The sequence below is a fragment of the Lissotriton vulgaris genome, chromosome 8 (assembly GCF_964263255.1).
Source record: "Lissotriton vulgaris chromosome 8, aLisVul1.2, whole genome shotgun sequence".
Lineage (NCBI taxonomy): Eukaryota > Metazoa > Chordata > Amphibia > Caudata > Salamandridae > Lissotriton > Lissotriton vulgaris.
The window spans coordinates 187,979,750-188,005,882 of record NC_141696.1 but is presented as its reverse complement, the minus strand read 5'-3'; the positions used below and the strand labels follow the sequence as shown (position 1 = coordinate 188,005,882).

Here is a 26,133-nt window from a genome sequence, read left to right as displayed (position 1 = left end):
CGATTGAGACTCCCGCGGAGCCGCGTGGGTGGTGTCACCCGAGCCCCCGGCCGCATCGTACGAGCGTCAGGGTGGGTCGGAGGAATGATAACGTCTCTCCGACCTCTCATGCCTCTTACCTGAGGACTTGGATCCCGAAGACCGGTGTCCACTCCCGGAGCTGCGATGACTCAGACCCCGCGACCTGTCCCTCGACCTCCCGTGGGACCGGGATAGAGACCTGATGCGGCACGGGGCCAACTGCTCGAGCTCGAGCCGCTTGCGGGACCGCTCCCGCCTAGCCTTCGACGTCAGGGCCCGGCAGTCGGAGCAGGTGCGGTCGTCGTGATAGAGGACTAAGCACTTCAGGCACCAGCGATGGAGGTCCATAACCGACATCAGTCGGTCGTACTTCGAGCAGGGTTTGAACCCGGGCATCCCTACCGGCACCGATAGAGTCGAAGACTCGAAGAAAGAAATGATCAAAAAGATCAAAAGTTTAGTCAAAAAATTACTAGGGGTAGAGCTTCTCCGGATCTGCGCTAGCTGGCGCGGAAAAAAGAACTTAAGTCAGCGCGCATGGGCGGCGTCTAAGTACTCAGACGACGTCATTCCGGCGCTAACTACGCAGACGACGGACGCGGAGCCGCAGACGGCGCGCAAAAATTTCCGGATCCAGTCTGACGCCTGGGGATATTCTAAGGTAAGGAATCTATCACTAACGTGCCTCTTTCAGATATTAAAAGCAGTGGTTGAATAATTTCTGCATCTTATCCAAAACCCAAGTTAATAAAAATAGTATTTTTAACTGCATTTCAGATTTTCTCTTGGGATCAGCCACAACTCTTTATAGTTAAAATTGCTTTTGGGGGCACATCACAGTAGTGCAAATTCTGACATGTTTTACTTTTGAAATACTAGGCATGCTACCACCCTAAAATGCCTTCGCTGTGAAGAATTTCAGTTTTTAAAGTAGAGATTCTGCCAGCCAAAAAGGGTTATTTTGACAGATTTTCCTGCAGGTTTAAACACTTCAGCACACACATAGGCTTAAGCCATGGTTTCACTTTTCCTGTCCTTTTCCAGTATATTATGCTAGCTGAATATTAACCAATTTTACAATGTTGTAGGGAGTCAAGGCATCAACACTGTAGACTGGACACCAATACCTCAAAGTGCAAGATTAAAAAAACAAATACCAGCAGAAGTATTTTATCATGCTTTTCAACGGCTATCTAGAGACAGAATGTGAGAGTGATCTAATTTAAGGCTTGGTAAAGAACTAATAACTATAAGTCTACTTCCCAAAATATAGAGCTAGCTTCTATTTTGGAACTGCACATGCAAAATCACACAGGCCAATGGAAAAGGAGGTGTACAAAACGCTCACAGATAGTAAATATACTTGGCATGGGATGGTGTTACTGTCCATATTCTAAAAATAAAGCCCAAGAAAGCAGTGCTCATGTCAGATTACCTTTAAAACTTGTTCAAAGTTTGTTTTGCTACTTCAAACACCACTTGTCTAGAGATTTTTTTAATCTTCCAGATACTTGCCCACCAGTGAAATGAAAACATTAAAGAAAGATTTAGGTTTTGTTGTTTTTATTAAACCAAATATAAATTAACATCAATTTTTACCATCTCATTCTGTCACAACTAGAGAAAAATGAACGTATTTCAAAAATAAATTACTTGAATGTATGCTTCCTGTAACTAGGCCAACACCCTATAATGTGGTTACTTAAAAAGTAATTACTGAAAAATATTTTAAAATCTACTGATAATACAAAGTACAATAGATGCTGTACCAGCTATCCTATTTTGACACCACTTTGTATTTCAGTAGTTTGAGGTGAAACCTAAACACTTCTGCACTAGTAATGCATATTAGGTATTTAGATATGGATGAATATACATAAAGATATTCTATGTATTTTGTAATCCAATTGTGTATTCAAATTTGTTTGAAGATAAAATAACTCTGAATTCACCAAATAGCCATAACACGTTCAGCCCCATCCTAAATAAAAGTAACTTGCATTATCAGTTACTATCTAGCAAAAATGTCTAAACAGAGTCCACTCTTTCATTTCTCAAAACAAAAAAAGGAAATGATACTATGGTGTGCATAAACGTTACACTCCATAAATAGCAAAAATATATTTTATTTATAATTTACAGTTCCACAAGTGAAAATTGTACAATTTTATCTTACAAATACAATTCTATATTTTTTATTTGCACAAATCTACAGAATGTTTGCACATTGAACACATGAAACTGTGCAGGCAGTAAGAAATTCAAATACAAAAATGTATTCATTAACCAAACTAAATAGCCGAGGACCCTGCCCCAGCACAACTTTTATATAAAAAGTTATATTAGCTCCCGAGGACATAATTTTACAACAGCAGCATTTAAAAAAATAAATACTATATCTTCAGCAATTAATTTAAACCGAAGGAGACTCAACAGTCTCCGTTTTAATTTCAGTAACTGGAGGTTTACTTTCTTTCAACTCGGTTTTTATTTCAGTAAGCGGAGATTTGCTTTCTTCAGTGCAGCATGTAGGGGTCTCTTTTGGCTCCTCTTTGATTTTAGGACTACTGACTTCAGGAGTACTTTTTGGTTCCTCCGACTCCTCTTTGACATTGTTCAACATAACATTAAGTGGGTTTTCAATAAGGGTCTTGCTAGGAGATGGTGTGCAATCCAAAAATGAAGAGGTCTACAAATGAAAGAAGATGTGTTCAATGATTTAATATCCACACAGGTTCACATACTTGAAAACAAACAAACTTTTGTATACTGATTTACAGTAATCTTTAAAAACTTTTTGTGAGTCAATTTATAGTAATCTTTAACAAACAAAAAATCAGACGGGCATTCATGTTCAATAAATGCAGGTTATTGATTGGCAAAAGTAAACGTCTGGTTATGTACATGGGAGGACACACATACCCACACACCTTTAAGAAACACAAACAATAACATTGGCTACAAACCTGATTAGTACTGCCAGATGCTCAGAAAATATGTATCAAAATGAAATACTATACGATGACCCAATGTTCCAGAATTCCAGATATTCCCCCACCAAAGTGAATATAATAACAAAAATGACCCAAGGACAAGTTCACAATGTGTTATTTCAGGCTAAGTTTGTAGAAGGTTCACAAATCAATGGCTGTTGGTTCTGTGCAGAAAACTGGACCAGGGAATAGTTTAAATAGTTACTGCAAGAAAATCTAGCTAAAATGCAGCTAAATTATTAACTGTACCGTTGGCTTGAAGTGTGACGTTTAGTAAAAAGTATGGTGCTAGAATTATTCATTCTCTAAATTTAACAAGAATACTGATTTTTAAGTTAAAGGTCACAGCCAAAGCAAACCAAACAAGCAAAAATGTACATTTTGTCAAAACGTCAGTCACTCCAGATTACAAAACAGCATTCCAAATCCTATAGAACTGTTGCAACTGTTCTCTGGTATAAGTAACCTTAGTAATATTATGTTAATAAAATGTAAGTGGGCAGCGGGTTGTCCAGGGGATTGACAACACTAAAACAGTTCAAAATAAATTGAGGCAGCTCTAGGGGTAAGATTTAAGCTTTAAATCCTTGTCATCCACTTACTAACTGAAAGTCACATAAGAACGGTGAGCAATCCGTTTATTTCCTGTACAGTCTGCTATAAACTAAAATCAATAATTTTCAATTAACACTAACCCCAGTAGGTTTTTGGTTTGAAATCTCTATAAAGGGGTTGTAAAAGGTATAAAAAAAATTAGACTGACCACCATCACAACACAAGTTAACATTTTCAAACCTGTTGAAAAATGTAAGACGCCTACATCAAAGTGTTCCACAATGTGGTTAAGTCATGTGTCTTCTTGGAAAAGTTCTCTCAATTAAAACACAATTTAATGCATTGAATACCATCCGCTTTGAAATACCTTACTTGGACATAACTTTTCCCTCTATAGGACTGAAGCTCATGAATCGATTTGGTAATCTTTTTGGACAACTGTGTCCTATCTTTCTAAAGCTTTTATCGTTTTCAGGAAGGTGGACTTTATTTTTAAATCCTGCAACTAATTTGCCATTTTGTGCTGAACCAATGTTACCAGCATACAATTCTCAACTATTTTATTTAGGATTGACCAACTAAGGAGATAATCTACTTGATCACTGGACTTTCTTCGAAAACTGAATATGCTGTTCATTTTACTATGAAAATAGCCATTACAAATCTGGACAAACAAGAATGCTTATTTTTTTAATTGGTGTTACAAAGACCACAGACTTTACCTTGTCTATGAGAAACGTCCCAGTGATGAGGCTAATCGTTACTGATTTTAGAGCAGCTGCACAAGTCTAATTACAAAAATAGTGCCCCAATATAAACGCTCAGGGCAAGTGTTTTTATCTTTAGCAAGACAATCTGAGCATATTAAATTCATAATCCAGTTCTTGTATAAATGATCACAAATATACTGTGTGATAACTAATTCCATTGCTATATGGAATGAGTAAGGTGGCGTGGAGAAGATTACCTGTATTTAAAAGTTAAACACATTCACTGAAATGGTAGGCATAACTATATTTGAATCTGTTGCAGTGTGTCATGTAACAGAATATGCAACACAAGATTAGGTGTGTGTGCTGGATGTCATATTACTCAAAATTAATATACAAGCTGATGCTTCCTGTAAAGACGACATTGACATTACATCAATTATCTCAACATTTCGCAATACAATTGAAAATCCTTTAAAGTTAAAAAATATAACACTATTGCTCTATTTAAAAATCAAAAGTAGTGTTCTGTTTATTGCAGAGGTGGGTGTGAAACTTAGAATTGCAAGCCGTAGTACATGCCGATTGACTCAGTTTTCTCAGCTATGCACCAAATTCTGAAAATCTGTACATGCCTAATCAGAAACAAATTCTCATACTGTAAAATGTATGATTTTTTAAATGTCACCAGTACCCTCTGATGGCATGAGATCATAATGTAAAACCCTCTTCTATACTTTTTGTATTCCACAAAAAAATTGAGGCTTCTCACTGGGGTGACAATCTAATTCTGCTAACAATCGCATTCCCATGAATAAAAGCCCACAACACAGAAGCAAAACTAGGTTTTGAGAACAGGCTGATTAAAAATAATGGGCAAAGATCCCTATAAACACATACTATGAGTCAAGTGGTTAATTATGCTGGAAAGCCCAAAGAGGAAATTATGCTAGATCAACTGAAAGACATTTTGACTAAAGGTAAACTTTTGTTTTATGCCTGATAAAGGAGACACTCCATAGTTTTTTTTTATTGTTTTTTTTTAAAAATTTTTGAAAACCTTTATTGTGCATGAAAAATGAGACAAATACGGGCCTACAACCGTCAGGCCGGCCACGACACTTTTAAGCACAGGAGCAGGCATTACGGTTCCCCAGCGCCATCAGGCAATACAGCTACAATTAACAGCAGTTACACTGAACGGAGTCATGCCGCCAGGGAGAAGGAGCATTGAAGGTTAAAATTAAAAAAAATTATTTAATTGCCCCATGCTTCACACATTTTGGACTAAAATCTTTGACTACATTGGGCACACGTTTGACATACGCCCTACAAGGGAATTCATCTACATTATCTTGGGGGCTCTAGACCCACTGCTAAAGGGGGATCACGACCGTCAGCTCCTGGATCTCTTGCTAACACTAGCATGCAAGGTAGTCCTATGCAATTGGAAATCAACATCCGAGGTCTCTTTTAATGCCTGGAGGGAATGGCTATACTGCATTAGAGGCACCGATAATCCCGCTCTTCATTCGTCACCATGGCAGGTTACCAGCAAAAAACTGTGGTCTTCCTTAGACCAGGCCTCCTTTACCTTCGACCCACCATGAAGTACCACCAATGAGGTCCATACTTGGTAATTACTTGGTAATTGCGGGGTTGCCGAGGTATTAATTAATTGTACTGGTTATATCCTGTCCACATGGGCTTACCAGCCTTAAACACATTGTGCATGAACTTTAAAGTATACCTGGTGTTATATGACTAGATCTAGATGGAGAACTCTATGGAACAGTGTACAACCGTAAGAATGTAATGATGGCATATTTTCTTTTCTTTTATTGTTTGCCTTGTCTATCTGTTTATCCATCCATTGATCTATTGATTTATTTATTCATTCATCTCATATCATTTACAGATCCGGACTGATGTTACCTTCTTGTTTTTAATATGCTTTATTTTCCGTTGATGTATGTATGTATGTATTGTTTTAAATGCACTGATCCATGCTTGATTACGGCGTCACTCCAATAAGATTGTAATCCTACGGATGCCTCATAGCCGTTATCTTTTTTGTTATTGCTTAATAAAAATGATTTGAACTCAAAAAAAATTAAAAACATTTTTTTTTTTCTAAAGATAAATCAGTGAAGAATAGAATCAAGGAGAACTGAGTCCGTACATTAACTTCACAACATGGGCAGGCAGCATCAAGAAAAACCAACAGTAGTGAAGACCACCCCGTCAACTTGGTAATATTGCACGAATCAACAGCGGAAACAGTTCGCATTTACGTACCACCCACAGCGCTACCCACTTTCTACTAAACCCCTGTCACAGACCCAGAACAGAAAAAGAGAAAATTATAAAAGAGATCATACATAGGCACCAGAGAAACTAACAAAAATGAAATGTAACCCCCCACCCTACACACATGCAGAGGCTACGGCCTGCCCCCCCCCCCCCAGCAGAGTGTCTGTCGCCCCAAAAACCCGAAATTTAGGAAGAAAAGAAAGTAGAGAGAGAGAAAGGAAAGAAGAGGCAAAGAAAACCATTCACCAGTGATATAGGGAGCAAGGAAAGAAACTGTCCCAGATCTCCCACTAGAGAAGGTGGGGAGGAGCCAACACAATAACAGATCTCCCGGACACCCAGCCATTAGCAGTTCCTGCGCCATTGGAATCAAAAAAGTCAAAGGCCATAAAATCAAAGGGGGTACAAAAACAGGTACACCCAGGACGTGGAATGAACCCATGAGTCACCACCCCATGCGGAAAATAGACAACAGGACATGAGCAGCTCCATCTCACAGTCGAAGGTGCCAGGATAGACAAAAAGAGCAAAATAAATGTGAGGAGCTGTAGCGTAGATACGCGCCAAAAAGGCGCCGCAATTCTAGACCCCATCAAATAGGCCAGTACAGGTTGACACCCGGAGCCCCCTAGCTCTATGTAAGTCGCAAGTGACCACTACACCATGGTACCCGCCCGGAGCCCACCCCAGTTGGAACAAAGACTAAGATGGCCGCCCCAGGCAATGCAAGGACAAAGAAAAGTAAAATGGACGCCACCCTTCACAAGCAACCCCCCTGTCCCAATGAACGTTGTTGGCAAGTCAGGCACCCAAGAGAATGCAACAGAGCCGACGGCTCACTAGGTACCAGGATAGCCAGTTGTAGCGCCGACTATGCCGTAAACAAGATTGCAATGTCACAAAGGATGCTTTGAGAGCGAGAGCTAAGCAATATCTAATAACATCAAACCAGCTGGAAAAATCAAGTTGCACTCTGCGTGTGATCCATACATTCCCTCCACATAGCGTTCTGAACCCAACCCCCATCAGGTAAGAGAGCAATACAGCAGAGAAACTGCCTAACCCTGGCCCGATCTCGGACGCCCTTCAGTACACCACCCTCTACGAGTGTCGACCCCCTCTACAACAAAGGAACAAGATGGAAGCAGAGAAGAAGGGGAAGGCTCACAAGTATAAAATGGACGGCGCCACATACACAATAATGCATCGTAAGTGTTCCAATCCGAATCCCCGCCAGCCCTTCAGTCCCGGTCACAATACACAGTTTATCAGCCTTGGCCAGAGCGCGACAGTCCCCCCAGACTCGGCGTCCGAGGGGGGCCAGATCCGTATAGTACCTGAAAGCAAAATGGCCACCATCGATGAAGAAGAGGGAGGTAGGGACAAAATGGACGTCCATAGTCAGTAGCCGAGCAGCAGGCAATCAGAAAAAGTACCCCCAAACACCAAATTCGAAATCCAGTCCATAGCCGGAGGGAGGGTACTCGGGAGGCGTCAGGCGCAGGGGGACACATTTGTAGCAACAGCGAAGGTCGGGAGTACAACGTCAGCCCCAGAAACAAAGTCTCAAGTTCCGTAGAAGACTGCAACAATGTATCCCCAACAAAGCCACCGAACTGCCCTGTGCTGGAATCGCAGCATCGGGAAACAATCTCCTCCTCACCTTCAGTAGCCGGCTCTTCAATCTCCCCTGTTACAACTGAAAGGGTCGAAACCATACCGTGCCAAGGATCAGCCACACAAACCCGCTTCAACTGTTGCGCTGCTTCGTCTATCCGATCCCCAAGCTGACCGGAGAGTGATAGCCATTCCGCCCTAAGCTCGACGAGCGCAGCAACGATGTCCCGGCAGGTCAGCTCCTTCTGAGCGCGAGGCTGTCTCTCTGCGCGCGGTGGGGGTTGCAATGGAGCTGCCAGTTCGCCGTCGAGCAGGGAGACGATATCAGGGGGCGAGATAACCTTCGCCACTGTGGAAGGGGCAGCCGCCATTTCGGTCGTCCAGGGGGGGTTGCAAACCAGGAAGTAAGCTAACTCAGCCCCAGGGAGCTTAGGGTCCAGTCGTGTGGATCAAGCGGTGCAGGAGTGCTGCACCGAGGAAACACTACCACCTCGCAGCGAGCCGGGGACAAGCCATGGGGCGACCCGCCCAATGGCCGCCGCAGGTCAGCCTCAGCGTCGGCCAGGGGAACGAGAACTGCACCAAACACTGCTCCCCAACACGTCGGCCACCCGAAACGGGGCTCTCGGGTGCAGCGCTGAAATTCCGTCCCAAACCCCCTGTGACGGCCCCAAGAAACAGGGAAAACCACGCTCCCAGGGTTCCAGCTGGCGGCGGCCGTCCTGAGGGTCCGCGGTGGCAGGGAGCGGCGCCGGTCTCGGAGCGCGGGTGTGGAGACCGATACACGGCACGGCGCTATCTCCGGGAATCCGGCAGGCAGGGACTCCGGAGGAACACCCAGAGCATCAGTGCGGTCGTGGCTACATTCCGCAGCGGCTCAAGCACGGATTCGTGAACAGCATGTGGGTGCAGAACGCACAAGCTTGCGGAGCCGGGAATCGAGCGTCCGCTCAGGTCGCCATCTTGGCTCCTCCCCCCACTCCATAGTTTAAATAATATCTTCTCGTGTACATAGGAGAGGATTAGAGTAGTCCTCAACATAACTTGTCTGTTACGCAAATTATGAGGTCGCCTCTACATTTTATTTTTAAGACTTCCCAACCACACTGGCAGGGGTCCAAGAACACTTTACATACTGTTGCTATGTTGTCATAGGATACAGTAATGTATGAAAGCAAGTGATGATGAATCAAGACTACATAAACAGCACCATCATGCTCAAGCCCCTTCAGATCTTTTTCAGGCACTTGGAAGTTGTGCTTCAGAACACACTTGTGATCAGAGTTAACTGTCCCAAATGTCATGCATGTGTTACTTGCATGACATTACTTGCATTCAGTAACGATCTTTCTGGTGACTACTCTACTTCAATATTACCCATCTCTTGAATACTCCCCCAGACTTCGGATTGTTTGGGAAAAGTTCTCCATAGCACTTCCTCAATAGTAGGGGTGGCGACTTCACAGACACTGCAAAGGACGTTCCTGCGACTGCAAGGTCCCCATAAAGCGCCCTCACTGTTGTGCCAATGTGTCTCCCATCCGTTTTTTCTGTGCCGCCTAAGCAGCAGGATGAGAAAGAATCTGGTATGCAGTGCAACAACAGAAAATGTAAATCTTATGTCGGACCCTAACCATCCACTGAACAGGGAGGTTGCAGAGATCGGTGAGGAATCTCTAGGTAGAGTATCTACCAGAAGGAATGTTACTTACCCTGTGGACATCTGTTCGTGGCAAATAGTGCTGTAGATTCACATGCTGTGCATACTCTTCTGCAAACTAGTGTGCGGCTCTTATGTGTACAACTTGTTTTTGTTCGAAGAAGTCTTTTGAGTCAGGAGGTATATAGTGACTCGTACCTTAGGCATATTGCGCATGAACATTGACTCCATAGTTAGATTGTTTTCCCGCTTAAGATTAAAGTGAAGCATAGAGATGTTCAAGCAAGTAAATGAAAAAAATATGATATCTACAACAATGGGGCTTCTGGGAAGGAGGGAGGGAGGGCACATGTGAATCTACAGCATTACCTGCTGCAAACAGCTGTCTACAGGGTAAGGAACATTCAGTTCACGGCATGTGTAGCTGTAGATAGACATACTGTGCATAGACTAGAAAGGCGTTTCTCCAGTAAGGTTGCAGTTAATCAGAGGATGTTGCAGAACAAGTGTATGCAAAGACAGCTGGCCCCACATGGGCTTGCTGTTTGGCAAGAACGTCCACACAATAGTGTTTCATAAAAGTGTGCGGTGTGAACCAAGTAGCACCTTGCAAGTGTCAGCAATTGGAATGTTGCTCGAAAAAGCCATTGAAGCTGTTTTTTTGCAAGTAGAAATGACCTTGGAGGTATTGGAGCAGTCTTTTGGCTTTGGCACAGAAGGTCTGAACACACTTGACTAGTCCGCGCGAGACTCCTTGTTGTGAAATAGCAGTCCCTCTATGTGGTTTAGAAAAGGCCACAAATAATTGAGTTTTACAAAATACTTGTCCGATCAATAGTACATGAGGGCGCTTAACAGAGTGTTTGAATGGCCCCCGCTCTGCTACTGTCGCTGGATTTGGAAAAAAAAAACATGTTCTCCGGTTTGATAAAGGTGAAAAGAAAATAGCTCCTTGGATAGGAACTTTGGATTAGTCCTAAGGACCTTCTTGTTAGAATGTATTTTGAAAAAAGGTTCATCTAAAGTTAATGCTTGAATCTCACTCTCACGTCTAAAGGAGGAAATAGCGACTTAAGAAATTGTAAAGGAAAAGAATGAAGGGGCTCAAAAGGGGGCCCCATTAATCTTGTGAGGACTACATTAAGATTCTGGGATGGACTGGACAGGAGGTAATCTGGGAGGGAAGACTTAGTCCTTCCACAAAAATCTTAATTACTGGGACAATGAAGAAGGAGGGGTGTATTTTCTCACAAGTATGCTGCTACTGCAGCCAAATGTAAGTGAATAGATGCTAGTCCTGAGAGTTGTAAATTAAAAAGGTATCAAACAATGTCCTGTGCTTTCGGATTTAGAGGATTGATGTTCCCGGGAAGGTAGTAGTGGACAAATCTTCTCCACTGTGCACTTTAACAGGTTCTAGTGGTGGGTCGATGTGGCTCCCTGAGCAGAACCATGCACTCATGGGATAAATTTAGGCTCCCTAACTTTAAGATTTCAGGAGCCAAATCGCTAGATTTAGTGGTTTGGGATTGGGTTGTCTAAGAGTTCACTGGTGTTACGTAAGGTCAGGCATGTTAGATAGATGCTGGTGGGGAACTACAGAGAACTCAAGGAGGTTAGTGAACCAGGATAGTCTGGCCCATGTGCAGCTCCTAGAATAAATGTGAGGGAGGTTTGCCGTAGTCTCCTGACCACATATAGAAGTAGTGGGAAAGGTGGAAAAGCATACACAAATATCCCGGACGAGTTCATCCATAGTGCATTTCCCTTGGACTGGAGGTGTGGAACACTGGAGCCAATACTTGGGCATTCTGCATTTTTAGCAGTTGTAAAGAGGACTATGTTGGGGAAACCCCAAAATTTGGAAGCATGGGAGTGAGACTGGAGCAGTGCAGTTCCCACTCGTGGACTTGCAGCTGCATTCCGCCGAGCAGGTCTGCAAGCTCGTTGTCGACTCCCAGTAGATTCTATGTTAAAAGGTGAACTTTGTAGTGTATAGCCTACCGCTAAATGCTTTGTGCTAATGTGGAGAGGCGAGTGTGTGCCCAGTTTCTAACGGTAGTACATGAAAGTCATGTTGTCTGTTTGGATCAGAACTGTTTTGAATTGAATATGGCCTAGCCATGCTAGCTGAATCACTAACAGCTCTAGGTAGTTTATGTGAGATCTTTATTGTAGGGGAGTCCAGAGACCATGAACATTAATGTCTTTTAGGAGTGCTGCCCAGCCTTTGAGGGATGAGTCCTTGGTAAGGGTCACGTGTGGAACAGGGTCTAGAAAAGGCCTACCTTGTTGCAAACTTTTGCTGTTCCAGCACTGCTGAGAGCTCTGACCTTTAACAAAACTAGATCATTCAATTGACCATCCGCCTGCAACCACTACTCCGCTAAGCATTCCTGGAGCATGTGAAGTCTGGAATTCGGTACAATGGCAATAAAAGATGCAATCATACCCAACAAGCTCATGGTCGTGTGGACTCTTCGCAGACGATTTGGCTGAATAAAAAGAGGCAGAAGAGACTGAAAAACTTGGATTAGAGTGGCACTGGGATAAGCTTTGCCAGTAACAGAATTCAGGATTGCCCCTACAGAGGATTGAATCTGTAATGGCTGTAGATGGGATTTTTCTCAGTTAATAGTAAAGCCCAGATTGTGGAGTAAATCCAAAGTTTGCTGTGTATGAGCAAGACGATGTTGTTTGCTTGAGCTCTTTATCAGCCAATTTTCTAGGTAAGGAAAGACGTGGATGCTGCTCCTTCGTAAGTGAGCTGTGACCACAGCCAAACATTGTGTGAAAATGCAAAAGCTACTTACCAGTATGCATCTGTTCTTGGCATGTAGGGCTGCTGACATTCATATCTGTGCATAGATTGCCGCCTAGTGTTGGGTCCGGATGATTGCACATTGTTGTCCTGGAAGAGTCTTCGAAGTATCACGAGATAGGTGGCTCCTCCCCTGGACTACAGTGCGCATGGGCATCGCCTCCATCCCCAGATTGTTTTTAGCCATTGGCAGAGATGGAGTGAAGAATGTGAGTGATGATCATTGCTATGAGCATATACATATATACCTATGAATGAAATACTGCAGCTGCTACAGGCGCCGGGGAGGAGGGTGGGCGATATGAATGTCAGCAGCCCTACATGCCAAGAACAGATGCATACTGGTAAGTAGCATTTGCAGTTCGAGGCATGTGGGCTGCTGAATTCATATCTGTGCATAGAATACATAGCAGTCCCTCCATTAGCGGCGGCCGCCCGTGCCAGCTGCAGCAGTCTGAAAAAGTGTTTTTAGAACAGCCTGACCAACAGCTGCCTGCTGTTTGGAATGCACGTCTACACAGTAGTGTTTAGTGAAAGTATGTGTGGTAGACCATGTGGCTGCTCTACAGATATCTTCTAAGGGAATGTTACCTAGGAAAGCCATAGAGGCCCCCAACTTCCTGGTGGAGTGGGCCCTCGGTGGGATAGTGAGAGTGCGCTTAGCTTTAGCGTAACAGATCTGAATGCATTTCACTATCCACCTAGCGATCCCAGCTTTGGAGATAGCGTTTCCCTTGTGGTGTGTGGCAAAAGCAACAAAAAGCTGCTTGGTTTTGCGAAAATCTTTTGTCCTGTCTACATAGTACATCAAGGCCCTCTTAACATCAAGGGTGTGGAGCATCCGCTCCGCCAGCGTCTCTGGGTTTTGGAAAAACACCGGCAATTCAATTGTCTGGTTTATGTGGAATTGTGATACCACCTTGGGTAGGAATTTAGGGTTAGTGCGGAGCACCACCCTGTTAGCATGTACTTGGAAGAAAGGTTCTTGGATGGTGAGCGCCTGCAGCTCGCTAACCCTCCGTAGCGATGTGATGGCTACTAAGAACGCAACCTTCCAAGTCAGAAACTGAAGCTCACAAGAGTGCCGTGGCTCAAAGGGAGGACCCATCAGCCTTGTAAGAACCACATTGAGGTTCCATTCTGGAGCTGGTGGGGTCCTTGGTGGAATGACTCTTTTGAGTCCATCCAGAAAGGCCTTGATAGCAGGGACCTTAAAGAGTGACAGGTGTTGCCTATTCTGGAGGTATGCTGCCATGGCAGACAGGTGAATGCGGATGGAAGAGTACGCCAGATTGCATTGATACAAGTGGAACAGGTAACAAATGATGTTTTGAATGGAAGCATCTAGCGGGTCAATATCGTGGTTAACACAGTAGATGACAAACCTTTTCCATTTGGCCGCATAACAAGCTCTCGTAGTGGGTTTCCTTGCCTCCCGAATGATGTCCATGCAATCGGGAGGAAGATTGAGGTAGCCAAACTCTAGGACTTCAGGAGCCAGATCGCCAGGTTGAGCTGTTGCGGATCTGGGTGCTGAATGTCGCCATGGCTCTGCGTCAGAAGGCTGGGAGTGAGATGAAGCCTCTGATGCGGTACCACGGACAGTTCTAGAAACGTGGTGTACCATGGCTGGCGAGCCCACGTTGGAGCAACCAGGATGAGAGTCATCGAGTGCTGCCCGAGCTTGCGTGCCACCAGCGGTATCAGAGGTGCTGGGGGAAAAGCGTACGCAAATCTGCCTGACCAGTTCATCCACATCGCATTGCCCTGAGATTGCGGGTGTGGGAATCTGGCGGCGAAGCTTTGGCATTTAGCGTTCTCCTTTGTGGCGAACAGGCCTATCTCTGGATGACCCCACCTTTGGAAGTACGGTTGGAGTACTGATGGATGTATCTCCCACTCGTGCATTTGATGGCTGTGCCTGCTGAGCAGATCCGCCATTTGATTGTCCTTGCCCGGGAGATGCTCTGCCATGAGGAAGATGTTCCTCTGAATGGCCCACTTCCACATGCTCTGAGCCAGATGAGACAGCTGCGGAGAGTGTGTGCCTCCCTGCTTCTGAATATAGTACATGGCCGTCATGTTGTCCGTCCGGATCAACACGACTTTGTTGCACAGATGTACTTTGAACGCCTCCAAGGCCATGAAGATTGCCATCAGTTCCAACACATTGATGTGCATCTTCCTTTGCTGTAGTGTCCAGAGTCCCTGCACCGTGTACTGGAGTACATGCGCTCCCCATCCCTGGAGAGAGGCGTCCGTCGTCAGGATAATCTGTGGCACAGGCTCTTGGAATGGTCGGCCCTTGCAAAGGTTTTGTGGATTCCACCAATGCAGAGAGTTGTATGCCCGACCGCTCACCAACACTAGGTCTGTCAGTTGCCCATGAGCCTGAGTCCACTGACGTGCAAGGCACTCCTGAAGCGGACGCATATGTAGTCTCGCGTGCGGGACAATGGAGATGCAGGAGGCCATCATGCCTATCAACTGCATGAACACCTTCGCTGGAAGCGAGTGTTGAGGTCTGAACCGCTGGATCAGCGCCTGGATACTGGCGATTCTCACTGAATTTGGCTGCGCAGTGGCTGCCAGAGTGTTTATTGTCGCGCCCAGATACTGTCGCACGTGGGCGGGCTGGAGATGGGACTTTGGATAGTTCAGAGAGAATCCCAGATCGTGCAGGAGATGAATGGTGCGTGACACATGGTCGACGCACTGTCGTTCTGTCTTTGCCTGAATGAGCCAGTCGTCCAGGTAGGCGTGGACGTTCTGGCGACGGAGATGCGCCGCCACAGTCGCTAGGCACTTTGTAAATACCCTTGGCGCCGTGGTGACCCCGAACGGCAGAACCCTGAACTGGTAATGCTGGTCTAAAATCGTGAATCTGAGATACTTCCTGTGGGAAGGATGCAGGGGGATATGAAAATAGGCATCTTTCAGATCCAGCGTAGCCAGGAAGCCCCCCTGCTGAAGCAGGGGAAGCACCTGCTGCAACGTGAGCATATGGAAGTGCTCCGAGAGGATGTACCAGTTTAGGGGCCTGAGGTCCAGGATTGGCCTGAGGGATCCGTCCTTTTTGGGAATCAGAAAATACAGGGAGTAAACCCCTGTTCCCCGCTCTTGCAATGGAACGAGCTCTATCGCCCCTTTTTGCAGCATGACTAGAACTTCTTGCTGCAACAAGGTCAAGTGCTCGCCTGACATAGGACGGCTCCTTGGGGGTATGTCCGGTGGAATGGAAGTAAGCTCTAGACAGTACCCGTACTGGATAAGAGACCTCACCCACCTATCCGTGGTGATGGACTTCCACGCCGGCAGGAACTGCTGGAGTCTCCCCCCGACCGGTGTTGTATGGTCGGGGGGCAGTGACAAGACGTCACTGTTTGTTGGTGGTGGTGGACCTGGAGCTATTGTTTCCACGTCCCCTGCCCTTGACGTTATTGCCTCTGTAACCACCTCTACCCTTGTTGTTGTACGAGGTTTGGGTGTTACTCTTGTAATACTGTGTGGACTGCGATGCCTGTCCCCTTGAGGTGCCTCTGGAAGTTGAGCGGCGAAAGGAACCACTCCGAAACTGCTGACTTTGTAAAACCCCCATAGACTTGGAGGTTTCCGTATCTTTTTTCATTTTCTCCAGGGTGGCATCCACCTCAGGGCCAAACAGGTGGTCAGGATTCACTGTTTGATTCAGTATTGTAGTTTGGATGTCGGGTTTGAACCCTGAAATTCTAAGCCAGGCATGGCGTCTAAGCAACACACTGGTATTGATTGCCCTGGAGGCTGTTTCTGCCACATCCAGTGCACATTTTATGGATGCATTCGTAATGAGCTTTCCTTCCTGAATCAGCATTTCTCCTGCCTCCTTGTATTGGTCAGGCAAGTGTTGCAGTATTGACTCTAAGGTGTCATAATGGGCCCTATCATAGCGTGCAAGTAGGGCTTGTGTGTTAGATATTCTGCAGATATTGGCTGCCTGTGCAGCAATTCGTTTGCCTGAGGCCTCAAAGATCTTAGACTCTTTGTCTGGGGGAGGAGCGTCACCAGTAGTTTGAGAGTTCGCCCTCTTCCGAGCGTTGGAAACAACCAAGGAGTCCAATGGCAAGTGTCCCTTGATATATGTAGGATCCGTGGGCGCTGCCTTATATTTCCTGTCGATGCGAGGGTTGACCACACGCGCCCGGGTGGGCTCCTTGAAGACCTCCGTTGCATGTTTAAGCACCCCTTTAAGCATCGGCAGCGTTTTGACTGACTTTTCAGCTACAGAGAAAGTGTCAAACAAGAAGTCCACATCCACGGGGTCCGAGTGCAGTTCGACGTCGTGGTTAGCCGCAGCTCTTTCGATCAGAGCATTAAAGGCCGCTGAGTCCTCCGTTGGGGACGTTTTTGCCGCAAAAAGTTGCGCGTCCTGGCCCGACTGCGGGTCCTCTGGGTCGCCTCCGGCGGACCAAGGTTCGTGCTCCTCCTCCGGATCCGAGTACGCCGGATAGTTGTACTCGGCGTCTTCCTAGTCCGCATCGCCTGCGGCGGAACGCGTTGGCGAGTGTCCCAGGGCTTGTGGGGACACAGGTTCCACCAGCGCCGAAGATTCCGCAGAGTCCCTTTTGTTCTTGAGAGGGATCTTGAAATGTTCCAACGCCGGCTCCGTCGTGATCTTCCTCTTGAGGAGAGACAGTTTCCCGGTGTTGGCGTCGATGATTACCTCACGACGTTCCTCTTCAGCAAGCGGTTGGAGCCGAAGCTTCGACACCACCAAGGCAGCTTTCGGTGCCAATACCTCCTTCGAGGGTCCGCTCTGTTTCGGCGCGAAGGCCTTCGGCGCCGACTTGGGAGGAAGGGTGAAACGGATAGGCGTTTGCTCCTTCGCAGGCTTAGGCGTGAGCTTAGGCGTCACAGTGTCCTGAGCGGGAACCACACTGTCCTTTCGAATCCGCTGCAGGGATTCCGCCACCTCCTTCGTCAAGGCCGGAGAGGGCTTGACCGGCTCGAGTGACTTCTCAGCGTCGAGAGCCTGATAACCAGCAGGCACCTTCTTCGGGGCCGACGCCCCATGCCTATGTGCGTCGTCGCCCTGACGCTTCTTCGGAGCTGTCTTCGGGTCCACGACCCCTTTCGGAACCGACGCAGCCGCGTCGGACGATTTCGCCTTCGGCGCCGACCCCGAGGGCTTCGGGTCGGCCATCTTGGCGTGGCGCTTCGAGTCGGCCATTTTGAGTTTCTTGGAAGTTGACGCCTCCAGAACCTTCTGCACCAGCGCCACTTTCACTTTCGGTTTCGCATCCGAGGGTGCGTGACCAGTGGGCTTCACTTTCGTTTTCTTCAACGTAAGTGGCTTCTCAGAATTGTCCGTGACCGGGCCCGGAGGCGGGGACGTAGGACTCATAATTAGATCTTGGGTAAGGCCCGAAGGCGATCCCTCGACCTGGGCCGTATGAAGGGGAGTATCCCCTGAGTCTGGTTGGGGATGCTCTTCCTCCGAGCTATCCTCCACAGTGGCAAAAGCCCGATCGTCGTCCCCTACCTCGTCGGTGATTTCGTCAAAGTTCTCCTCACCCGCGTCGTAGGTCTCCCCCTCGGACGCGGGACTAGAGTCCGAACCTTGCGCGTCGTCTTCTCCCTCGACAGATTCCTGGAATATGTCGTCTGGTGGGGGAGCCGCAGCCGATAACTTAGCCTGGAGCCTACTGGCCCGACGAATCTTCAAAGTCTTCTTGCACCGGAATTTCGAACACGCCATGCAGCTGTCTTCGTGGTGATCCAGTGACAAGCATGTATTGCACACAGGGTGCACGTCGAGGTGTGAATATTTGGAGTTACACACCGGGCACTTCTTAAACGGAGTTCGCTCCATAGCAAAAGTGTAGTGTAGGCCCGTCCGCGCCGAAAGCACGTGGAAGGGCAGCAAGAGATCGGAGCTGAGAGTCAGAAAAGAAACCCGTACGCAACTATACCGACGCCCAGCCTAAAGACCTTTTGGTCTCGAGTAGAAGTTGAACAACGATCGGTTCCGACAGAGGGAACCGAAAACACATCCGAACCCAATGGCGGAAAAAAACAATCTGGGGATGGAGGCGATGCCCATGCGCACTGTAGTCCAGGGGAGGAGCCACCTATCTCGTGATACTTCGAAGACTCTTCCAGGACAACAATGTGCAATCATCCGGACCCAACACTAGGCGGCGATCTATGCACAGATATGAATTCAGCAGCCCACATGCCTCGAACCTCTGTGTACGGTGGTGACCCAAAAGGGGACAACTTTGAATGGATATTGCTGGCCACTTACCACAAATCTGAGGTAATGTCAATGTGCTGGGTAAAGCGGGATGTGAAAGTAGGTGCCTTTCAAATTTAGGGCAGTCATGAAGTTGCCTTGTATTAGGAGTGGTATGACATCTTGGAGCTTAACCATGTGAAAATGCTATGATCTGATGTATTTTTTAAGAGGCAGCAGGTACAGGATGGGACTAAGAGAACCATTTATTTTGGGAATTGGGAAATAGTGAGTACACCCCGTATTTCTGTGGTGGTGTGGAACAGACTATGGCTCCCTTTTGTAATAGGACCTTTACCTCCTCATTCAGAAGGTGCAGATGTTGTGAGGAGGGAATGTGGCCTTGGTGGTATGTTTACTGATTTTGCAGTGACCTCCAGGCAATACCCATGTTCCACAATAGCTAGGACCCACTGGTCTGAAGTCATGTTGCGCCATTGTTGTAATAACCCCTGTAATCTTCCTTCGACAGGTGTAGTATGGTTGGGGGCAAGGGAATCACTGTTTGGCATGGCAGGAGAGGCAGAGTTAACTGCTCATCCTTTACCCCTGCCTCTAGTGTTATTCCCTCTGTATAACCCTCCAAAGTACCCCCTGGTAGTTTGGATGTGGTGTTGTGTTTTTTGTTTTTGTTTATAAGAGGTGTGTACGCATCCAGGGAGGCAGTCTTGGAACCTCCACAAAACTGTGGGCGATAATTATTCCGAGGGGATGGAAATTGCAGAGCTCCAATGGCTTTGGCAGTGTCGGTATCCTTTTTTATTTTCTCCAGTATTGGATCAACTTAAGAGCCGAACAGATGCTCACCATCAAATTAATAAGGATACTTGAGTTGACCCTTCTAGCAACAGTGTCCGCCGCATCAAGGGTACACCTAATGGATGTATTTGAGATGGTCTGCCCTTCTAATACCATTTCCTGAGCCCTCTGTTGGTACTGTTCTGGTAAGTGCTGTATACGCTCTTCCACCTTATCCCACTGGGCTTAATCGCAAGAGCCCTACTGAATTGGCAATGTGTTGCGGCTTGTGCTACAACTCTTGCTGCATCAGAATTTTTTGCTTTCTTTATCTGTGGCCTGGGCATTTGCTCTTTAGCATGCAGCAGCTCACTATTGAATCGCCCCACACTAGGAGTGATAAGACCCTGTGACGATGGCGGTTGTGGAGATAGTGGAGGAGGAAGGGAAGAAGAGCGTAATTAGCTGTATGAGGTAGAGGGCTTGACAAAGTAATGGCTGCCTAGAACTGCAGCTCCGTGCCAACCCCGTGCATCACGGCAAAGAACAGCTTTTAAAAAATACCCAAAACTCCAAGCAATGAACATAACGCAACCGGAATACATGGGGATACCTGCAAACCTCAGATCTGAAAAAGGAACCAAATGGGGTCGTAACCATCCTCCATGCACTTGAAGCCCTGTAATGCAAGATGGCAGCTGAACACCAGAATCTGAGCCGGAAGAGTGCTGCGATCACCTCACGCCATCTCCAAGGCTGGGGAACGGCTGGGCGCAGGCTTTAAGACACACCGGTTTTGCGGCTGGGCGGCTCTTTGATAGTTCCCCAAACGCCGCGTCGCAAGTGTGAAGCTGGTATCGGGTGGGGTGGAGTTGCCCGATCCTGCTGCACAGTGCTGGGAGAGCCGCGGCAGCTCCGGGGGCAGCCTGATGAGCACTAGCCAGGCAGAGGCGGCCGTGGTCGTTAAGTGATCTCTGAGCGGCCGTGACACCTGGCTGCATCAGCAGCAGCAGAGTGCTGTGAACGGTGAGAGAGCTGCGCATTGGGGAACTGTTTAGAGTGCGAACTAACCACCGCATTGTATCAACTCCCCTTGCGCCTTCCCATCCATCGGAGCTGCACAGGTAACAAGGCTCCCTCAGCACCATCACGCATCTGTACTACAGAGGACTGGCAGACACGCATTGAGGGTCATTGCAAAGGACAACAAAGGATTTGGGATGCAGGAGACTATTGACAGAAGTCTCTTATGGCTGATCTTGACACTGCGGTACACTCCAAATTGCCTTTGCGGAGTCTCCATTTTTCTGAACTTTTAAATAATGTCTTTGGACTGGCACTCATTTTTGAATTTCCCGGTAGCTAACACCTCATTTTGGGCTTCTTCTACCACCACTAGAAATAGAAGAATTACAAACTGTGTGCTTCTTGTCCTGTATGGCAAAACTTCTGGAATGGCCTGTGCTAGGTTTTTACCTTAAGATGGGGCAAACTCATGGCCACAGACAGAAAACAGTCCAATCCCTAAACTGACGCTGTTTGTTCCCATTTAGTACTCTTTCTTTGTCTACTTCCCTTGCTCCTATCCCCTCTCCCCTTGCCTGCTACTCCGCCTAGCCCCCTGCCCTTTACCTAAGCACTCCTTCTCTCCTTGTTGGGGAAAGATCCAATATTATTACTCTGGAGTCTCAGCGAACCCGCTGAGAGAGTCCACAGCGCAAAGGGAGCCACTCACAGCAGAGGTATGGTATGGTACGGTACCCCTTGCTAAAGCACTCCCTCTCCCCTTTTTGGGGAAGGATCCAGTATGTAGGCCTTGGGAGTCTCAGAGACCACTCAGAGAGTCCACTGCGTTAAGGGAGCCTCTCGCAAAATAGATGGGGAAATGATACCACTTCCCCTTGGATCACAGCTTACTGGACTTTAGACGCAGCTTTGTTATGTTATGTTATCCGGGGTCTTGTAGAGCGCTCAGCTACTCAGGCAGTGTACTGGCGCTATCAGACCCAACAAGGCACAGAACGAGGAACCAGATGGACTTTGACAAAACAGCCAGGTTTTGAGCTCTTTTCTAAATGACAGCAGGTTGTCGATCTTCCTTAGTGACAGTGGCAGAGCATTCCAAGCCTTGGGCGCAAGGTATCTAAAGGAGCGACCTCCAATGCGAACACGCCTGATAGCCGGGATCGTGGCCAGCGACAGTGAAGCTGAGCCTAAGGCTTTGGCCGGATGGTGAAAGCCGATCCTGTGCCTTAAATAGCGGGCACCCTTGCCATGCAATGCCTTGAACGCAATTGTAAGGGTCTTAAAAGCAATGCGTTTTCGTATGGGCAGCCAGTGAAGAGATTTCAGAAGCCCCGCGGCGTGGGATCTCCGGTTAAGACCGAAAATTGCCCGCACCGCAGAATTCTGCACCACCTGCAAGCGAGACAGAAGATAGTCAGGGAGGCCGAGAAATAGCACATTCGCATAATCCAACCTGGATCCAATCATGGCATGAACAATCGTCCTCCTATGGGCAATAGATAGAAGTGGGAGGAATTTTCTCATCATTTTTAAGAGGCCAAAGCACTGACCCACCGGGCTCAGAATCTGCGGTTTAGAAGTGAGACCATTGTCCATCTTCACTCCGAGATTCTTAGCCACTGCAGTATCTGTGGCAGGTGGAAACATGGCTGCCGGCCACCAGGACTTCCAGCCAGGATCAGGAGGACAGCCAGGATCAGGAGGACAGCCAAAGAAGAGGACCTCCGATTTATCTGAGTTGCACTTCAATTGATTTAGTTGGAACCATGCAAAGACGGCATCCAGGCAACTTTTGATCCACTCTCCATTAAAGTCTGTGTTCTTTCCGCAGGTGAAGAGGAGCTGTGCATCATCGGCATAAGAGACAATCTGGGCACCGCAAGACTCAACCAGCGCCGCCAGAGGGCATATAGATGTTAAAGGGAGTGGGGCTCAGGATAGAACCCTCGTCACCTTTCACTCGTCTACCGGTTTGTTTCCCCTTCGCGCCCCCCCCCCCTTTCCTGCTGTGTCTTTCACCCTTCCCTCCTCTTTCCCTCCTTCATTCTCTGTCTACTTCCCCTGCTCCTACCCCCTACCCTGATTCTCTCCACTTGCCTGCTTTTGCCCTTACGTATATGTGTTTATTGTTCATCTCGAGATTACATGTAACTATGTTGCCATGCTCTTATAACTGTGTAACCTTTGTAACGATGTAACCTGCAACTATGATCTGATACTCACGGAAAGCACTCGGATACCTCCGGGTCTAGCCAGCGCTATATAAAACCTTTAAAATAAAATAAATAACAAATCATGTCTTTCTTGTGCTTCGGATGTGGTAGTGTCTCCATGGTGCCTCTTTTGAGGAAGAGTTTGTTGGACCTGAGGTGGGGGCTTGGTGATGATTTTTCCTGTGTAAGGGTGAATCTATAAGCGTTGCTGATGAGAGGCCAGCTCTCCTGTAGGCATTGGAGGATAGGCTGTTGCACCTCTGATTCAGCTGTTGAGGGGCGACAAAGTTGTGCCAATTGCTTGGGCTTTAAAGTTGGTTAGGAGCCAGATGCATGTTTGGGCTCCAAAGCTGTTTTACCCATTCACGGCTGGGTCGACTCCAATGGAGGTTTCGGCATAGAGCTCAACCTAAAATCTGATGCGGTCTTCGATGTCTGCTTCAGCGCCATAGTGCCTCTTGGCATTGCTGCATTCACGGTCACCAAGAAGTTGTTGACATTGTGGAAGGTTTGCTCTTGGGGTGCTGACTGGGTGCCAGAGTAGGCTCCAATGTTGACTGAAAATTTGGACTGGTGCAGGCCATAGCTCAAAAGCAGTGGCGGTCCGGTCGAGCCTGACCCCTGGAGGGGCAGAGTGCGCATTGTTAGGGTGTGGTACTCACTTGCGTGGACGCCGTATTGTTGTGCCAAAGCATGCTGTGGAGCCAGCTTTTCTGACTCTGATAATGACTGGATCTGGGCTGAACACTGTTACTTGGTCTATGTCTATTTCCTCTTCACTGTCTTTCCCGAAGATAATGGGAAGCTCCCTCTTGCGCCATTGCACATCATGCTAGGCAACTCCATGACACGTCATGCGAGGCAGTGATCACGATCCTTCCGGATGGTTTTCTTGGGGCTGAACGCAAGACAGAAGGTGTAGGAAGCCTCGTACAGGTAGCCCATTGCGTGCTGGTCTGTCCACGAGTACTTGGAGTGACACTCTAGACAGTACCTAAAAGGTGCCTTTTCCATTACACTGTGATAATTTTCGACAGGTGATTGATGCTGACGAAGGCCGGCCTGGGACACCATCCAAGGAGATCACCCTTGGCACAGAATGGTCAACTGAGGTGTTGTTTGCCAGAAGAAACTTATACTGAAATTGTTCGATGAGAAACAGAGAAACTCGAGAAGCCCTGACAAATTGTGCAAAACAGCGCAAATTCCGAGCCTCGGTGAAGCACATCCGAACCAGATGGTGGAAGAAAATCAAATTATGGAGTTGATGTTCTTGTGCAATACTGCCTAAGGGAAGAGTCAATATACCTTGTGATTCAAAAGACTTCTTTGAACAAAAGCAAGATGTGCATGCCAGAGCCCATCACTGGATAGGAGGAGAGTATGCACAGCATATGTATCTACAACTACACATGCCACAAACATTACTGAAAGAATGTAACTTTTTCTTCTGATGGATACTTTTATCTGCAGATTCCTAGTCTCTTGAATAGGTTCCTAGGCAACACCCACCTCGGAGTTGGCCTCAATGGATGGTTATACTAGGTGTCTTACATCACAGTTTGGGCAAAATGCCCATTCCTCACCAATGATTCCATGGAAAACTAACGGGTTAGGTCCAGAAGGACAAGTGGGTAGGCTGGACCCTATTTCAATAAAAACAACAAAAAAATTGCCTACACACTAATATTTTTACACAAAATTCCAAAGAGTGCCCTTATTTGCTGATTAAATGTTTTCATAAAAACTTATAGTACATACAAATAGTTGGTACTAATAAACCTCTGGTCAAATTTGATTAAAGATTTTTTGATCTTTTGAATTTTGTGTAAAAATATTAGTGTGTGTGAGAAGGTGGCCTGATATGCAGTGCTCACTATTCTAGTGAACACTATGTATCAGTCCAGCAACCCTTATTGATGATTGGTTGTAAGTCAACCTTATAGACCAGCTATCCTAGTAGCGTGGATACGAGCAGTCTAAGGCTAAAGACTCGAGAGGGCGTGTTAAGCCAGCTGTTTACCACACATATACCCCTTGAATACCAAGTGAAAGGACACCACACAAGTGTTATGAAAATAAACAGTTATTTATTTAAAGATCACAACAGCCCTGTACTCTTTATGAGGACAGGGTACTAAGCACAAACCAAAACTCTTACACAAATACTTAAGTTAGCACAGTATATACAAATGCCCGAGGGGCACGGAAAACCATATACTCTGAAAGTGGAATGCGAAATTCCTAGCAGGTAAGTACAGTACTAATAGCTTTTGGAATCGCTAGGACTTGACTAGGGAATCGTTAGATTACTTCTAGGAGGCCTAGGGGACTCGGGTGCAGTGTGTGCACTCTCACGCGAGATGCGGGACAAAAGTCTATGGTAGCTAGGAATTAGAAAGTTAGTGTTCTCGGGCGAACCCGACCTGGTAGGGAGAAAACGAAAGTAGATTCTGACCCTTGGATAGTGAGGCTATGCTGGGGCACCGAAATGCCGAAGTTACCTAGCCCAGGGGCTGCAGCTGCATAGGTCTGAAAAGACGTCGGGAATCCTCGTAGACGGACCAGGAGCCGGAAGAAAAGATGCTGGCCGGTGACCAGTGAAGAAAGTTCAGTTGGATCCAAGCCTGGATCTCGAAGATAGATGACACCTGAAAGCAGAGGGGACCAAGTTCGAGACTACTAGCCAGTAGTCAGTGGGCACCAGGAGGGCACCGGATGGTAGCCACCTCGACAAGGTGAGTGGGTGACGCTTGACTCGAAGATCTCACGGACCAGGAGGCGTTGTCGGCGACCAGGATGGAGGATCGAGCTGTCCCACGAAGATGGAAGCTGTCGGCGTCGCTGGACCCAGGATTGGGCAACAAAGCCTTGGCAAATTCAAGCCCACGCGGTGGACCTAAAATGGCGTCTGGAGTGGACCAGGAGGGTCCGGGGTGCCTCTCTTGAAAAAGGAAGCAAGGGCCAGCCTGGAGCAACCAGACCAGCAGTCGTGAAGTCGTTGGGCGTCGTTCAGAAGGCCACAAGCCAGCCGGCTAGTAGCCAAACAACGCGGTGCACAGCAAACAGCAGAAGGGCCCCACGCCGATCGTGGAGATGCAGGGGGGCTGATCTTGGGTGCTGGAGCTGCGCAGGGTCGGGGCTTCTCGGACCCCAAAGCACTCACCAGTGGAGGACACGGTGGGCTTGCAGTAA

At 47.1% G+C, this 26,133-nt stretch overlaps 1 protein-coding gene across 1 annotated transcript in view; it reads right to left on the bottom strand.

The window, feature by feature from the left end:
- Positions 1–1,567: 1,567 nt before the first annotated feature.
- The window catches only part of PCF11 (PCF11 cleavage and polyadenylation factor subunit), a 297,241-nt gene continuing 272,675 nt past the window's right edge, over positions 1,568–26,133 (bottom strand). The window contains exon 16 of the mRNA XM_086933915.1: positions 1,568–2,710. Within this exon, the coding sequence (XP_086790041.1) occupies positions 2,435–2,710 (276 nt within the window). The 3' untranslated portion in view covers positions 1,568–2,434. The remainder of the gene's footprint in view (positions 2,711–26,133) is intronic.